Source organism: Xiphophorus couchianus, chromosome 22, assembly GCF_001444195.1.
Source record: "Xiphophorus couchianus chromosome 22, X_couchianus-1.0, whole genome shotgun sequence".
Classification (NCBI taxonomy): Eukaryota; Metazoa; Chordata; class Actinopteri; order Cyprinodontiformes; family Poeciliidae; genus Xiphophorus; species Xiphophorus couchianus.
The window spans coordinates 12,932,747-12,950,143 of record NC_040249.1 but is presented as its reverse complement, the minus strand read 5'-3'; the positions used below and the strand labels follow the sequence as shown (position 1 = coordinate 12,950,143).

The 17,397-nt window shown below is 37.0% G+C and overlaps 1 protein-coding gene across 4 annotated transcripts in view; it reads left to right on the top strand.

Annotated features, from left to right (window-relative positions):
- The first annotated feature begins 217 nt into the window (after positions 1 to 217).
- Positions 218 to 17,397, top strand: part of ptpn20 (protein tyrosine phosphatase non-receptor type 20) — a 34,363-nt gene continuing 17,183 nt past the window's right edge. For 3 of the 4 annotated variants that reach the window (XM_028006421.1, XM_028006420.1, XM_028006422.1), the window contains exons 1-25: positions 218 to 323; positions 2,972 to 3,119; positions 3,296 to 3,459; positions 6,766 to 6,831; positions 6,923 to 7,102; positions 7,225 to 7,297; positions 7,673 to 7,753; positions 7,910 to 7,985; positions 9,119 to 9,272; positions 9,475 to 9,546; positions 9,751 to 9,925; positions 10,106 to 10,241; positions 10,851 to 10,989; positions 11,086 to 11,238; positions 11,327 to 11,512; positions 12,248 to 12,410; positions 12,550 to 12,805; positions 12,897 to 12,973; positions 13,446 to 13,523; positions 13,636 to 13,743; positions 14,602 to 14,718; positions 14,814 to 15,022; positions 15,688 to 15,789; positions 16,063 to 16,156; positions 16,603 to 16,688. In XM_028006421.1, the coding sequence (XP_027862222.1) occupies positions 2,996 to 3,119; positions 3,296 to 3,459; positions 6,766 to 6,831; positions 6,923 to 7,102; positions 7,225 to 7,297; positions 7,673 to 7,753; positions 7,910 to 7,985; positions 9,119 to 9,272; positions 9,475 to 9,546; positions 9,751 to 9,925; positions 10,106 to 10,241; positions 10,851 to 10,989; positions 11,086 to 11,238; positions 11,327 to 11,512; positions 12,248 to 12,410; positions 12,550 to 12,805; positions 12,897 to 12,973; positions 13,446 to 13,523; positions 13,636 to 13,743; positions 14,602 to 14,718; positions 14,814 to 15,022; positions 15,688 to 15,789; positions 16,063 to 16,156; positions 16,603 to 16,688 (3,069 nt within the window). In that variant the 5' untranslated portion in view covers positions 218 to 323; positions 2,972 to 2,995. Of the gene's footprint in view, positions 324 to 2,971; positions 3,120 to 3,295; positions 3,460 to 6,765; positions 6,832 to 6,922; positions 7,103 to 7,224; positions 7,298 to 7,672; positions 7,754 to 7,909; positions 7,986 to 9,118; positions 9,273 to 9,474; positions 9,547 to 9,750; positions 9,926 to 10,105; positions 10,242 to 10,850; positions 10,990 to 11,085; positions 11,239 to 11,326; positions 11,513 to 12,247; positions 12,411 to 12,549; positions 12,806 to 12,896; positions 12,974 to 13,445; positions 13,524 to 13,635; positions 13,744 to 14,601; positions 14,719 to 14,813; positions 15,023 to 15,687; positions 15,790 to 16,062; positions 16,157 to 16,602; positions 16,689 to 17,397 lie in introns of those variants that run through there. The other variant, XM_028006423.1, reaches the window with a different exon arrangement.

The window sequence follows — 17,397 nt, the reverse complement described above, 5'->3', positions numbered from 1 at the left end:
GATGTTAATCCAATCAAGTGTTTAAAAGCAGAGAGGCTAAGAATAGAGGCAATTGCTGTAAAAAAAAAAAAAAAAAGAGAGAGAGAGAGAGAAAAGTTTGATTTCTTCGGCAGAAGATCTGCTTGGGGTGTAGAGAGCAAACGGTTCAGGCTCCATGTATAGTTAATGTCATTGATGAATCACCTGCCAGGAGCGAGCAGCCTTTACTGGGAGGACATCACAGCGGCATTGCGATGATCGCAGAGATTGCTTTGGATCTGTGGTGGGAGCACTGAAGATAAATAATCTACACAAGATCAGAAACTGGTTACATATGCTGCCAGGTAATTATTTTATTTTATTTTTACTGTGTCACCTTCGTTTCAGTGTGTTTTCTGGCAATTGGCTGCAATTGGTCTATTTACAGTTTTATAATGGTGATCTGTTGGTTAATGTAGATTTGAGACAGAATGAGACACCCAGTGTTGACACTGCATAGTAAAGCCTTTATGTTAGTGCTTATCAGAGCAAAAAATAAACAGTCTAGATGCTCATGTGATTCATCCCATAAGTAACTTGTAACATTGAGTTTTAGGAGAGCTGGATCCAAGGAGGCATGTTGGCCTAATTTACTCTAAGCACACTTTAGCTCTTCTATATACCTCGGTCTGTGTTAATGTGTGTTTCCTATTTTATTTATCAGACATTCATCGAGTGTTTTTGCAATAGACAGGTTTAGAGCTACAGAGGTCTAGAGAAATGACTGAGCTAGTTGTGGTAAACAACTTATAAAAGAAGCATTGTTGCAGTTGCCACAAAAAATGTCTTCCAGACACCTGAAGATGACTTCAGATGTGTCTGATTATATGATCTAGTTCTTGAGAAATAGAGATACATAAATAGAAAATGTATTGCAGATTTTGAGATTAAACAAAGAAGAAAATAAACTTTAATATGATTTGTTTCAGTTCAGTTTAGTTTAATTCAACTCTGTTGAATCAGATGCAGTTCAATCCTATTCACTTCTATTCAGTATGTTTATCAACAATATACTATCTTCAGGTTGTTTATAAGAAAAACCAGCCTAATTCATATTCAGTTGTACAGATATGGAAATGCAGCAATCAACAGGCCAGGAAACAATCAGCCTGTTTTTCCTTCATCAGCTCTGACCTTTTATTTGAGTGTGTGTAAGTGTGTAAAATTGAAGAACATCAATTGTTAGCAGTCCATAAATCAGCAAACCAGCAAAATGGGATTTGATTAAGTTTTTTTGAGCTAAATAACATTTCTTCTGACCCCTTCATCCAAAACTATGCATCTAATACAAACAGGGTTTTTATTTATCTTTTGTGTCACACTTTTTTCTTTAAAAGGAATTTAAAATCTCAAACTCCCAGATGTTATAGAAAGACAGAACTTGGTATTGGCCTTGTAGTTGCATCTCTACTTCTCTAATTTAGAATTACATGATAAAATCAATTGGATGCAATACAATCCCTGACTAGTTCTAATTCAAAATTCTAGTTAGATACTAATAGTTAGATACTCTAGTTAGATACTCTAGTTAAATACTAATTCTAGTTGTAAATGTTCTCATTTATAATAATGCTTTCAAATAAAATTTTAATGCCGGTTGGTAGGGCTACATGACATTAGGAACGCATGCTATTGCAGTATCATTTTTGAATGCTGTAATGGAAATTTCAGTTGCAGTTAAGCTAGAGTCTCCCTGCTCTTCCTTTTTTTCCATCAACAAAGTATGAGGTGAGGAGATTGGGAGTAGGGGAAGTGGATCCAGCTGGCCAAATATATTACTGGGACGTAAAGTGTGAATGCAAGAACCTTGAAATTTAAATTGTTATTAAAGATAGCATCCAAACAATCCTTTGCTGTTGCAGGTTTGCACATACTGATAATAAGAAGATCACTTTGATTTGATATACATTGTGCAGCTCAAAGTTAAGTGCAAAACAAGCTTTCAGAACTTGCTTTGAAGATCAGCTAGTAAATCTAGTACACATTTTGGTGCTTGTTGCATTCCTTAAAAGTTAGATCCTCAAAATAACATTTTGAAGAAGCACAGCTACAGAGGTTTTCACTGATGACTGTGTGGGAACACCTGTGAACCTCCTATTTTCTTCTTTGACTACTCGTAACAGTCAGAGCTACAATGACATGGTTTAGAGCCAAACTATGGCTGTAAAACGGTGGTACAACACTGGCTCCCCTTAGTACTTCTTATAGGAGACTTTGGTAAACGTTATCATAATAGCAATGTACTCGGCAGCACTAAAAAGTAGGATTTCAATTCAATACAATGTTCACGTTGTAACTCTTAGCATTACAATGTAATTAGTGATAAGTGTGTTTGTTTTATTCTGCCACACATTTAATCCTGTAACTCAAGGACAAGTTCATTTTAAAGAGAGGGATTAATTGAGGCCTAAAGTAATTGAGTTACTTTGTTACATTAAAAGCAGACCAACAATTGTATTATTGCAATGAAAAATGTAGGTAAACTCAGTGAAAGTAACAAAAAAGATCTGATGGAGCAAGCATGACAACTGAATGCTACTTGAAAAGAGCTACCTCAGTAATTGATTAGTCTAATTTCATTAAAGTGCTGAGATCCATGGAAAATCCAGCATATGTGTTTACCAACAGAGTCTTTGTTATTCTTATCTTATTTCTAAGGATTCTCTCTTTACAATATCAGAACACTAATCCTAGTTTCTGCTGTAGTGCATCTTAATAAAAACTAATGATCTGTGGGGGTTTACAACATGCATGTTTACTGCATCACTCTGATTTAAATAATGTATCTGCTGAAAACCTGATAATCATTCCAGTGCTTTTCCAATTTGGGGTGGTTCTTTATTTTTGTATTTAGCTCCATTTACATTTAACATTACAAAACATTGATCTAATTTACAGGTATTTATGTTAAGAATGACATCTCAGCTTTTATTTGTGCTCTTTGTGTTTCCAGGTGTGTGTGTGGAATGTGGCCAGAATGAGCAGCACATTTGTTACATTAGCTGAGGTGCTGGAGGCCCGGGGGGGACCTCTGCTGGAGGAGGAGATCTGGTCCCTGCTGCTGGGCGCTGCAGAGTGTTTAATGGATGTCTCTTATAAGGGTAAAGCGTTTCCGATAGCCTCTCCTCATTACTGGCTCACTTAACACGCTTCTTTGCTGTGACCACACCTTATTGTCGTTCCCGTGTTGTTTTGAAATGAGTTCGACCCACAGTCACTTAGTTGTGGAATGACATCTTTGTGCATACTATTTTCCTGGACTTCTTGTCTTTTTCAGGTCACAACAACATGTGCAGCATCATCAGCCCCACCTCCTTGCTGTTGTCAGCCACTGGCTCCTTAGCTTTTAAGAACTGTGGCCTATCAGATGAGGTATCTGCGTTTGCTGCTCCCGAGATGCTGCAGGACCGTGCTGGGTCAACCAAACCTGCCACTGATAGGGTCAGTGCTTGAGTCCTAATCCCTGCCTTACTACCTCGTTTAAAAGATTAAAAGACCTTCGTGTTAGAAGCAGCAGCTATGTAGCAATTGCTGTTTTTTGTTGTTGCTTGTTGTTTTTTTTTCATATCAGGACCTTTTCACCTTACAACTGACAGAACTGATTACCAAGTCAGGGCTCTCATAAGCAGATGTGGTTTTCCTGTGAATGCAAAATCTCAGGACAAGAGAAACTGAAGGTCAACTAAGGAGTAAATACGCCGCCTAGTGGCTGATATAGGCAACATAATTTTTTTTAAATTGTGGTTTTGGATGTATAATAAATTATTTAATATAATTAGAAATAAATTAATTTTAAAATAATTTAAATACATTATAGTATTTTTAATTCACACAAAAATCACAAGAACTTACAAAATTACTTCAAAGACACAGCTGATACATGCAGTAATCATACACTGCATTAAGAGGAACATATATTTTCTTTTTTCAAGTAAAATCAGAAATATTGTTTGTGTTTTGGGTCAGGGATGGTTACCAAAGTTATTTTTGTTTTCTAAATGACAGAATAATTTGCCAGATATTTTTTTAGAAAATACTGTTAACTTTACTTACATTCAATAGTTTACATACATATTTTTATAAAAGCATAAGATGTTGATCTGACGTTTTGCATGGCTTCTTGCAGTAGTTTGTTAGAATTTTGACTAAATTGGTGTAAGTTAGTCCGGATTTTAGGCCACTTTGCTCAAGTTCTGCCTAGAATATTTTTTATTGGACTGACATCAGGGCTTTGCTTTGTGATGGTTTCTCCAAAACACTGACTTTGTTACCCTTAATTCACTTTGTAACCACGTTTGCTGTATGCTTTTTGAATTGTCCATTTGGAAGACCCATTTGCACCCAATCTTTAATTTCACTGCTGATGTCATCATGTTGCTTAAATATTTCTTCATAATGTCATTTCAGTTCCTTCTGCAGAAAAACAGCCCCACAACAAAATGCTGCCACCAACATACCTCATGATGAGGGTGTCTTCAAACTTGCAAATTTCCCCCATTTTTATCCAAGTGTCTCAATAATATGGCCAAAAATGCAAAACTGGGCTTAGTCTATATTAATCAAAAATGAAAGTTTTTCTCCCTTAGACTTTATGTTGTTTTCGAGTAATGAGTTTTTCCTGTCTGATTGAGCTTTCAGTCCATGCAAGGCTTTCTTACCAACTTATGTCAGAATCTTCACAAGGTCTTTTCTTTTCTTTGAGGCAGAAGCACAGATTTCATACATAAACATTTTAATTTTTGGGATACAGAACTTGTCTATGTCCTTAACAATATGATGGCTGGACATTTCTAGGCTATTTGCAAACAAACCAGCCAATAACAACAAAGCAAATCATTATACAGCTGTTTAAAAGTCGCTGGTCATCATCTGTGTGGATAAGAGTTTCCTTTGATGAAATCTATCATCCTGTTGATTCTGTTGGTTAAATTATGCATCTGAGGAACATGAGTTATTTTTTAAAATAGTTTAAAAATAGAATGAGTCTTACTCAAAGCTAGAAAGCTAGCAAGGCAAGGCCAGCACATATTTGCTACTAGGCAATTAAAGTGTTTTACATTATGAAAACATACAACAAACAAGTAAGAAACGTTACAATGCAGTGGCAAAATAAAGTGGTAAAAAGCTGGAAAGCAAACTACAGTTATTATTAATGAAAGCCAGCTGTAAGCAATTTAGACCAGGAGCAGAATACCTGAAAAGTCTGGAAGGTTGACACATTGACAACAGGTCTTAAAATTATTTTGGTTTTAAGTCGTTCATCCATCCATCCATCCATTTTCTGTGCACCCTTGTCCCTAATGGGGTCGGGAGGGTTGCTGGTGCCCATCTCCAGCTACGTTCCAGGCGGGAGGCGGGGTACACCCTGGACAGGTCGCCAGACTGTCGCAGGGCATTTAAGTCGTTCAGTGATTTATAAACTAACAAAAGTGTGTTAAAGTCTATTCTCTGAGATAGATGAGTGAAAACAAAAGAAAAAGTAGAGATGTCGCTAAAAACCACAAACAGCATTTAGCCTTCAGTACCAGAACGACCACAAAAAAACATTATTTATTTATATGACAGTCGGAAGGTCCTCTTGGTGACACGTGTTAAGATCAGCTCAAAGGATTCTTAACGTGTGTGTAAAGGGGAGATTAATTACAAACAGATCTCAAATGTTTGATTTGTTCTCTCTGACCCAATTGGACAAGTTTTCTTCTTCAGTTGTGACATTCAGTCTGACCCTCAGATCTCAGCTTCTTCAAAAAATTTACTTCCAGAGGAGAAATTATCACAATTATGTATTATAACTAGTGATAAATTGAATCTATTTCATTTATTTTTTAATGGTATTTAGATGTCCAAAACATTTTTCATTATTGGCCCACATGTCTTTCATTATAATGCTTAACAACCATCTCATATCTGAAACTGTTTTACAGTTCAGCTTTTCAAACATGTAATCAGTCCACTGCATAAAATCAATATTTAAAGTTATGAATAATCATTAATCAACTGAAAGCTTTTTGAATTTCTGAATTAGCCAATTGACCTCATTTAAACCTTTTTTATCTCTTTTTCTGAGAAATCTTAGCAGATTTATCTGTCTTTCGGATAAACAACTTGACTTAGACAACCTAGTGTTGCCAAATGCGCCTTGTATTTTGCATATTCAAAGCCATATAAGGAATAAATAACTGTTTTCAACACACTGGTGGTTCTGAGGATATTTTGAAAGTCCACTTAGAAAAACAGTTAAAAGTATAATAAATGTCAAATCCAAGGAAAGATAGCTACATATTCCTTATAAAGTTAATGTCATGAACTGTTGTGGTGGAAGCGGTGAGGGAGACGCAGCAGACCCAGATGAGATGAATGATGGAAGTTTAATGATGAAAATAGACTTAAATAATTCCAAAAGTCCACAAAACCTGGCAGCACAGTAGAGCGGAAGGCTAGGGCTCAGCACTGGTAGCAACAGGCTACACGCATGGACAAGACACATTGACAAGGACCCGACAGAGACGCTGAGACACAGGTGACATTAAATACACGGGAGGGTATCACAGAAATGAGACACACCTGGGAAACAATCAAGGGGAAGACAGGACAACACGAAGACTCGGGGACACAGAAAACTCTAAATAAATACACAGAAAAACACAGATCCTGACAGTTAACATATGTTTTTTAGAGCCAGTTATCTCTGTCTTAGTTCTAGAAACATGCTGTGTTGTTCCTCAACAAATATACTTCGTTACACAGATGTTGGTATATTCGCTGGGAATGACTCTCTACTGGTCGGTTGATTTTCAGCTACCTCAAAATCAGGTGAGAGTCCCTGAAACAAAACTTTTCCTTTTTCCTGGTTCCACAGTCCACTGGCTTAGCCATTTGTGATGGTATTTTAAAACCTTTTCAGCCAGTTCAGTTGAGTGACCATCTAAACAGCATCCTCCTCAGCATGTGTGAGGACCTGGCCCACCGCAGGGTAAATCTCACATCAATTCTGGAGGCCTGTGAATCCCAGCATAAGGCCTCCAACCTGCTGCCGCCCACCAAAGTTGTTCGACAGCTCGTGGAGGAGGTTTTTCACGAATCAGTGAGTCGTAGATATCAGAGGACTGCATGTTCTTCCTTTCTGGCTTTGCACCTTCTCTGCAACCAATTTTATACATTATGTGTCCAAAATCAAAAGGCATGACAGCTTTCCTTCATTTTTAGGTGGATGGTTCTCTGCCAGACAGCAACATTCCTCTGAGTGGCAGGAGCCAAATGATCAGGGAGAGACTTCACAGTGAGTATGCCTTTTTAGCTTCTGATAAATAATCTTCTCTTGTATACAGTTCAAATGATACAAAAATTATTTAGTTGTGCCTTGAACTGCAGAAAACTTTAACTCACACATGTGTATTATCCTAGAAATTACCTTACAGTTACATTTTGACTCAAGATAGAATAGAGGTCAACAGGATTAAGATCTTAACCTCAAGCAAGCCTGGGATTAGAGTTCAGTTGGAGCCAGTAATCAGATACAGAGCATGCAGGATGCTCCAGAATAAACCTTCATCATCCTTCAGTTGCATTCATACACATAAGTGTCTTAGAGGAGCTCGGAGGCTGACAAAAATCAAATGTTGCTGTCATCTTTCATCTCCTACCTGCCTGACAGGAAAGAGAGGGCCATTATCGGACTTCAGTGAAGGAAGCGCTGAAGGGCGGAGGTACTCAACGGACTCTGACTCAAAGTCAGGTAAACACACAACACAAAAGATGCTTTAGAGCTGTTCTTTATTGTTTCTAAGTTACTATCTTATACTTGCTTATCTCGTAATTTCACAGTTGATTTTTTTTTACATGACATAAAGTAAAATGTATAGAAGTAATTTGTTTAATTTTTCTGGTTTAGGGAGTTTACCTCAAAGACCTTGGAGACAAAGACCAAGAAGCTCACCCACGCTGTTGTACCAGTCTTCTTTAGACAGGCATGTATCATACCCATCAGCACATCTTCACTGGGAGACAGAGAGTTTCTACTATTTTCATTATCTCTGTGTAAGCTGTGCATACTTACTGCTTGTGTCAGACGTTTACATATACTCATCGCGGTCATGAATATTATATTTGTTTGAGACCTTATAGGTTTTACTCCACTCTTTTTATTTTCTTGCATAAAATAACACAACCATTCACTTGTATTTTTTAAATACAAGATTTTCATTCACAAGTTGGAAGTTATTTTCAAACGTTTCAAATTTTAATAGCATCCCAAAAATATTTGGTTAAATGTTTCTTTGCAAAAGCCACAAAGTTTCTGGCATAATTCTGGTAAGACTTATGACTAATTCCTGAATAGTAAGACATTTTCATCAAAGTTAAGGTTGGAACATTTTTTAGGTTTATGTGAGTCAGATTTATTCATACTGTGTTTAAGCTACAATCAATTAACTTGTTAATGATGCTACCACCACCATGCTTGACAGTTTCTACAGTTATCTTGGGGTCTATATGCCTCTGTACTTCTATATAAAAAAACAATGAAATGAACTAACATTAAGATTATGGCATTTCCAAAACCTCCATCTCATATTGAAAATTTTTGGACAATGCTCAAAGAAAACCAACAACTTTAAAGGAGGTCTACAACAACATTAAGATTGATCAAACAATTAACCGGAATTATGTCAGAAGCTTGTTGGTGGCTACAAAAAGCATGTGGTCAAGGGGCAATTAGGAATATTTAATCAATTGTTAATGATTATATATCAGGGACATTAATGCTCCTTGGAGATGTATAAACTTTTGCATCTTTTTTAATTTTTTAGAAAATCATTTGAAGTTGTAAGTATATTGATGTAATTTTGACCCACCAAAGAGCAATGAAAATTAAAATGTTACTTCAAAAGTTTGAAGTTAATGTAGCATTAACAGAAAGAATGAGTGAAAGTCATTTTCCAAGCAGAAATGCAAGTAAATATTTCCCTTCCTCATTTTGTCTCTCTCATCGTCTGCGCTGACTTTGGAGGGACGTGACTCTCACTGCTGTTGTTTGACTTTTCAGCTCGTCCACACAACGATTACTCATTCTGTCCTTCCTATCCTGCCTCTGTCCCATCAGGCTCCCTCGGAGGGTACGCCGCAGGGACAGCAACTGCAGCTGGATTGGTAGGAGCCCCCACCACGATTTCTCTCCAAAAGCATCAGGCAGATCTCACAGTCCTTCCATTACCTTCAGTGAATCCTCACTCAGCCTGAGCCAGAGAAAAGCTAAGGTAAGAACAGGAGCTCTTTTGTTATGATAAATAGACTTAAAATGCTTTGTAGGAGCAAAAGATGCAAGGGAATATGACCCTTTTTGAGATCGAACTTGTTAACACTGGGAAAATTTTAATTTAGCAACAGACAGTTAAGAAAAACAGCATAAAATAGGTGTATTATTCTATAAGGTTTTTAATTATATGTTGTATACTTCAGGCATTGGGTCCGGAGTTTATGAGAATGCCAGATGAGCAGCAAATTCTTCTTGAGCTTCCAGGATCTATCGTGGTAAATTATTGATTTCAAGTCTTCCTGTTTCTCTCTCTACCCCTTATCGGTGTATTTGTATGTTCTTCCACACTCTTTAAGTTGTTGTTCTCGCACGTTGACCTGTCTACATGCTTAGTTGCATGTTTGTTACAACCTTCTCAGTGTGTCTGTTGTTGTTGTTTTTTCTATGTGCATGCATTTCTCTGTGTTTGCACACCACAGTCCAAAAAGGGCCATTCAAGTTCCTCTCAGCGAGAAGTGACTGTAGTGCTGCCTAACGGACAGTACGTGGTTGTTCGCTGTGACATTAAATCCAGGGCAAGAGATGTGTTTGACATGGTGGTGGCTCACGCAAACTTGGTGGAGCACTTTTACTTTGGTCTTTCCTTCCTAGATGGTAAGAGGACATGTCAAATTGGACCTAATCTGTCTGTATAAAAGTGACCAAATCAGAAATTATATTTAAAATGTCATAAATATGATTCTAATTGAACATTTGTTTTGTAGAAATTACCGTAGTAATTGCAGAGAGATAAAGAAAGGGTTTGATTGTTTTTGTTGTTGTCCTGTTTTGCAGATGATGAATATTTCTTTTTGGAACACGATACAAAAATCTCCAAAGTTGCACCTGACAGTTGGAAAAAAGGGCAGATGTCTTCCTTCTTGGTGTTTCTTCGAGTCAAATATTTTGTTGATGATATTGCCTTCATTCTGTAAGTGCAACATTTTCAAGTTCATTACTTTTGCGTAGAGTTGATGCCTTTTTTCAGCATTATTTGCTTTTGAGTAGCAAAGCTTCAATGACATTAAATGTCAGTGAAAAAAAATCAGCTTGGAAAAAATGACAAGAAATGCTCTCAAAATCCAAGCAGGACACAGAAAGAGACCAATCTTAAAAATGGAAGCATTGTGACAATTTCAAACAACAGAGAACAGAATTTGATGTAATTAGAGACAACATGCAGATGACAGGCAAAATTTTACAAAACAATTTTGTATTGGTTTTCAGACCAATACAGACATTTGTATCTGCAAAAAAGAAAAAAAAAATCCTCCTGCAATTCAGGTAATTCAGGTACGCCAAGTAAACCTTCTCAACCTGTGCACATGAAATGTGTAAAATGTGCAGGTTTTTGACATAATTTAATAGGACATTCATTGAAAGTTTAAACTCAGGTCTCTAAACTCAGTTTCTTATCCTTTATTTTATGCTGTATTTATTCATCAATATATATCCCAGAAATGACATCAATAATTGCTTTAATTTGTTAATTAGTGACAGTAAATAGTGCCTGAATAATAATTGCTCCTTCACTGTCTAGGCACAGACTGACTCAGCACCAGTATTACTTACAGCTGCGTAAAGATATCCTGGAGGACAGACTTTACTGTAACGAGGAGACAGGCTTGTTCCTGGCTGCTCTCGCTCTGCAGGCTGAGTTTGGTGATTATATGGCAGAGGTACAGATGAAACACAGAAAAATAATAAAATATTTTAAATACCTACTTTATGAGTCAGAGTGTGACCAATAGTGTGTTTTTTTTGTATCTGTCTAGTTGTATGGTAAAGACTATTATCAACCTGAGCATTATGTATCCAAGAGAATGCTGGAGAAGCTCGCTGTGCCCATCATCAGAGAGGAGTTGCCGAGACATCATGCAAGTCATGCCCATTTGCTGCCTGAAGAGGCAGAAACAGAGTACCTAAAGGTAAATGCACCCTTCCCTTACTTTTCCCTTATGACATGCTAATTTGAAAGGTGATTGTGTGAACTTTTTCATAATAATTCCCCCTCAGATTGTCCAACAGTTGCCGGAGTATGGAGTTATGTTCCACCGTGTAGGAAGAGAGAAAAGACCATTGATAGGAGAATTAGTTCTGGGAGTGTGCGCCAAAGGAATCATCGTCTATGAGACAAAGAACCACCTGCGTACTGTCACCAGACGCTTTCTGTGGAGGGAAACAGACTCTATATCCACTGGGGTAAAATAATAAGTGACATTCCACTTAGGTTTTGTTTCAAACTGTTTCTAGAAAATGTTGCAAAGGAAGTATTTTTGGTTTTACAACAAAATTATTCCTGCTTCAACATGCTTGCATGTGGTGAACTGAGAATGGGACTTTGTAGTACATTTCATGCTCAGACAAATCTGTATTTGTGGCAATATATGGTGATTTTAATCACTGCCAATGTTTCACCAGTTGTATTTTGCTGTAATACAAACCGCTACAAGAGATTTTCCCTGCCAACAGCCATCACTAGCTACAATAACTCTTTGAAGAATTTGAATTAATACGAGTTTCAAAAAAAATTTAATTTCCCTTTGGGATCAATAAAGTGTTATTGCATTTGACTTTGAGTGAAGAGTGACTGTGAACAGCAGTGTTCTTTCAACCATATTTTTATTCTTCCTATTCCTCCATAAAGGACCAGATTTGTGGCTAATAGTTATCCCACTAATTTCTTCAGGGGAGTCAAACTAAAGGGGACTATATACATTTGCATGCCACATTTCCCAAGTTTTTAATTTGCATTTATGAATTACACTTTGTGTTTGTTCATAAAGCATCTGTTGGTGTATCAAGTAATATTTGAAGTGTATGAGAATTTTTGCAATACGTCATAATTTTGTTATGTTTTAATCTTCACTTAAAGTGTTTCAAAACAATTATATTTACAGTTCATAGTCATGACCCTGACCCGTGTTTGTGTTTCAGCGTCGTAAGCTGATCATAGAGTGCGGTGGACCCAGCGGTAAAAAGCACATCTTTGTAACAGAAACCTCTAAAATTGCACAGTACCTCCTGAACCTCTGCTCAGCACAGCACAAATTTCACAGCGAGATGACATCTCGACAGCTCAACCACACGATGATACCTGGTGGGACGGCTTTAGTTATTTCGCCAAATATATTACCGTACTTTCCACTGTTGTTTCACACACCCACACACAAAACAAAACTGAACAGGAATGTCACAACAAAGACAAAAATAAAAACAATTTGTCTCTTGTTCTCCAGATGAAAACATATCTGCATACCGGGCCCGTAACATGAGCCTGAAGCGGATATCTTGCTCAGAGGGCATGCTGAACCATGTAGGTTTGACATCTGGCCAGGCCGACGCCCTCTCCAAGTCCTGTGACGATCTTACTGCCAAGCTGGAAGCTCGACTGCGCCAGCAGAGAGAAATGAGGAGAGAGATGGGCAGAGATCTGAACAAGGAATTGCCTGGAACGGGAGACCTCAGGGATGGGAAAGAGCGACAGAATTGGAGGTAATTTATGATTATGATAACAAGAACTGTCTCTTTGGTCACTGGCGTTCTTGTGATATAAATAAATATACTCATATACTGTATATTGTAGCTCTCCAGGGATTCCCAGACGGCTGTCCAGCGTCTCACTACAAAAGCAGGACTCTGATGCCTCTTCTTCTCTAAGAGGTGACAATAATAAATCTTTTCTTTGCATACAGTTGCACATATTTAACAACCAAAGTACAAACGTTTGTCAAGTCAAGCTTTGTAATGAAGTTTGCTTGATTAGGTTTAGTTTATAGTTGCATGTTAGAAAACAACACAACAATCATATTTTTTTTTTCCTGTTTGATGATAATATTCCCTCTCCTTATTGTTGGTCTTAATTAAGTATAGGAACGTTGTAGAGTTCCAACACAGACATCGGGAAGACAAATCCATCAAAAGAAGAATCCATAATTCTGCTAAAACACATCTACTTCACATAGACTCAGTCTGAACTGGTCATCTCCATTAGGATAAACATGTTTTTTATCTTTATTTTATTAAAGGATCCTCTCAATCCTTGTTTTTTTTGTTGTTTTTTTTTTTTAGAACAAATAATCCAATTTATAGTAAGTGCATTTATAAGTAAATACGTTTTTTTTTTTTCTACTAGTTGATACTCCAACACGGACACCACCTGAGAGAGAGATAGTTTGTGTGATACTGAAAAAAGATCCCAAACTGGGTTTTGGTGAGCATTTCCTAATCACACTTGAATATTTAAAAAAATGAAAAGATTACAGTGTTTGTGGTTTTTGCAGTTTAATCCTAAGCAGGTTGCCTCCTTGCCATGTTTCTTTCAGGCTTTGTGATAGTAGGAGAGGACAACACAGGAAAACTTGACCTGGGGATATTCATTGCTTCCATTGTGCCTGATGGCCCTGCAGACAAAGATGGACGAATCAAACCTGGTAAGGAGGAATGAGACTTGGAAACATTTGATTTACTGCTGAAATAAGCAAAACCTGAAAAAATCTTTGATCCTGATGCTGATTTCTCAGGGGTTTTTTCTGTCACACTTAATTGTTTTAGATCCTGTAGCTGATTTTAATGTGAGACAAAGATAAGCAAAGAGTAAATGCAAAAAGCCAGAGAAAGAAAGGCCCACTGAAAAAAATAAACATATTCAAACCAACTGTGAAAAAAGCTTCCCAAACCCAACAGTTGGTTTTGCTACATTTGGCAGCAACAACTGCCATCAAATATTTGGATAACTGATTAAAAGTCTTGCATATTGCATTAGAGAAAGTTTGGCCTAATACTGTTTGCAGAATTTATTTAGTTTATAAATACTGAGCAGATTTTCAGCATTAACAGTTTCTTAATGTCATCCCAGAGCAGCTCAATGGAATCTGTGCCCAGACTTTGACTAGGCTAAATCAAGACATTTTCGAGACACTCGGAGGTGAACTTGCTGATTTATCCTGATGCATAACCCAATCATGATTGACATATTTCTACAAAATTTAGAACAGAATTTTTAGCTCTTTCAATTGTGTCAAGCCATCCAGTTCATGAAGAACTAGAGCTAGATTGGTTTGTTTTTACTTGAAGTCATAACTGGAAAACTGAATTTTTCTTTTGTATACTTTTTATAAACACATTCTGACCTTTAAGTGTGACAAAAAAGGCAAAAACAGAACAATCTGAAAGGGAATAAATCATTTTTCACAGCACTGTGTGTAAGACTTCACAAAAAATCAAAGATGCAGTGTGATAAACATCTCAACTTTTCACCAGTATCTATTTGGAATATGCTGCTTTTCTAGGTGGACGTCTCATTTCTCTTAACAAGACCAGTTTAGAAGGAGTCACATTCAGCGATGCTGCTGCCATCCTTCAGAACAGTCCTGATGAAGTAGAGCTCATCGTTTCACAGCCTAAACGTAAGAGTTACTCTGCTGTGTTTTCTCTGTAATCTCTATAGTACGGCAACTTCAGGGTTAAGTTGTGTAATCTCTCTTGGCTTCTTTCCTTGCAGACTCACTAAAGGACAGACAGGGCTCCTTGAGTCAGAGCACTCTAGGTTTGTCATTAGAGAGGAGTTTTGGGTCACAGACCACCCTGAGTGGCACAGAGTTTCGCCCCCCTGTGGAGGAGCTGGAGGAGGCCATCATCTTGTCCAGCATGGCCACTCCGAAGCATAACAGGAAGCTCCACATTCCTGTTGTCCGAATACAAGATGCTCAGGTAGGAGGCACTGTTTCGCAGGGGCAATTGACTTTATTTCCATGGAAGATGTTTAACAGGTCAGACAGTTTCCAGTGCTAAACTGATTAGGTGCTCCTAATAATTGGATGAAGCTCCGCGTCATCCTCTGGTTTCAGAAACAATACTTGAGTAAACATGCTTGATTGGGAGAAAGGATTGCAGTAAAGTCAGTGATGCAATGCACTTTAAATGGCCTTCCTTAAACAGATAATTGTTTGCTAATTGGTGTTAAATGAGCTACAGACTTTATTTATACTCTATTGTCCAATATGAGTGGATTGTATCGAATTGTACTGTTTGTAAACTATCTGAAAATGGCCTTTGTAGTAATTTGAATTTGATGGATTAAATTGGTTTGGAACTGAGCCAAACTGAAACTAGTTGAACTAAATAGAAATAAACTGAATTGAATGGAGCTCAGCTTCATAACAAATGTCATTTCAAAACAGATAAAAGAAAATAAGAAAACAGTATGTATGTTAATTGAAAATTGTAAAATTGAGAGGTTTAAAGTCAATTCTAAAAATTCTTATTTGATGATAATGTTTTGGGCCTTTCTTTGTGTCCTACTTTTACTTTGCAGACAAAAAGTGGGCAGTCTTGTTTTTCTTAGAAACTGTTTTTCTTTTCTGCTTCCCTTCTAGGACGCGTCTCCAAGGTCTCCGTCCATCTTAAGCCTCAAAACAGGAGATCGTTTTACTATAGATATAAAGAAAAGCAGTGGGAGCCTTGGATTAAGTGTCACTGTGAGTTACCTCTTTTCTGCTTTTAATCTGTTTTGATTTTATTGTCTTAACTATTTTGGAGAAGGTTTAAAAACATTTAAGGAATAAGAAGTAAGAGAAATGTTCTTCTAACTAGAAAAATAACTGTAAAGACTTAAGGGGAATAGCCTAAATGTAGCAGGGTAGACAGTGCAGAAATCCTAACGCCTCCATGCTTATTGAGTTTGGATGGTTAGGCTCAGTTCAGGCCCATGACATTGAATAATTACATCTTTTTTTCTCTGCTCCAAAAAGGGTGGAATAAACACAAATGTGCAATTTGGAGGCATTTATATAAAGAGTTTGGTGCCAGGAGGAGCTGCTGAGCAAGATGGACGCATTCAGACTGGTATTCCTTTAATCTTTCATGTTAAACAGTGAAATAAAATTGCGAAACAAAATATTTAAATAGATCACGTTTAAAATTCAAAATTTTCAGCTCTAAGTTGTGAATTATCACTCTTTCATGTCAGTTTCAATAGCTTGTTTTTAAAAAATTAGCTTGAAGGTTTAGAATAGAAATTAAATTACTGGAATGTTTTCTGATTTATATGAAATTAGAGACTAACTACCCTAATGGTTCCTACCTCGATGTGCATTTCCTTAGATATAAATATTGATTGCTGTCCTTCAACAAACACACATTTCCCCATAATTCTGTGTATATAATGTATTTCGCACATTCAAGAGATTAAAATTGGACAAGAAACAATCTCTGTTTGTTGACACAGATGCAAACCATCTATATGTTGACACTGCTAATTGTAAGGATATTTGTTTTTGTGCACACGGCAGGAGACAGACTGCTGGAGGTTGATGGGACCAACCTGAGGGGAGTGACTCACCAACAGGCTGTCGAGTGTCTAAAAAGGACTGGGGAGGTATTCACAAACAAAAATATGCACACAAGCTCTGTAAAAAATGTAAACCTGATGATGTTCTTAATTGGTTATGTTTTCCAGGAAAGAAGAGCTTCAATTCACGTTTGTGTTATGAATCATTTTAGAGCTGAAACAGTCAAATTTTCTGACTGATTTTCAATGTCAGGCTTTGAGGTTCAATTCCAATTTTTGCTTCTCCTGATTCTTCAAACTCTTTTTGGATAAGAACATAAAAAGCTACAAGAGTAGCCCGTAAAATATTTATTCAAGCCTTCCTGCTAATGGGATAGGAATTCATAATTTACATTAGAGCCAGATTCAACATTGGATGGTTAGTACAGCTAACAACATAAAAGAGCAACTTCAATGTATATTCCCCTAAAAAGTAGATTATTACCTTTGAAAGGACGCTAACATGTTCAAATCCAAAATATTTTCTGAAAGACAGAAGTTTGAGGCTTAAATGGATAATTAATTTTCCTTAAGACCGCAAAGCATTAGGATGCTTATTCTTTTAAACCACAACACAGGCTTCAGAGTTTTTAACTCTCCAAAGTGGCTCTTCAAATATCTGGCTGATGATGGTTGAAACGTTTTTGAACATTAAGTAGAGGAGACCAGTTTTTAATTTGCCTCCCACCTGAATTCATTAAACTTCTACAACAGAATGACATTAAGTAGCTTGTTTTAATTTCTTTTATATCTCCAA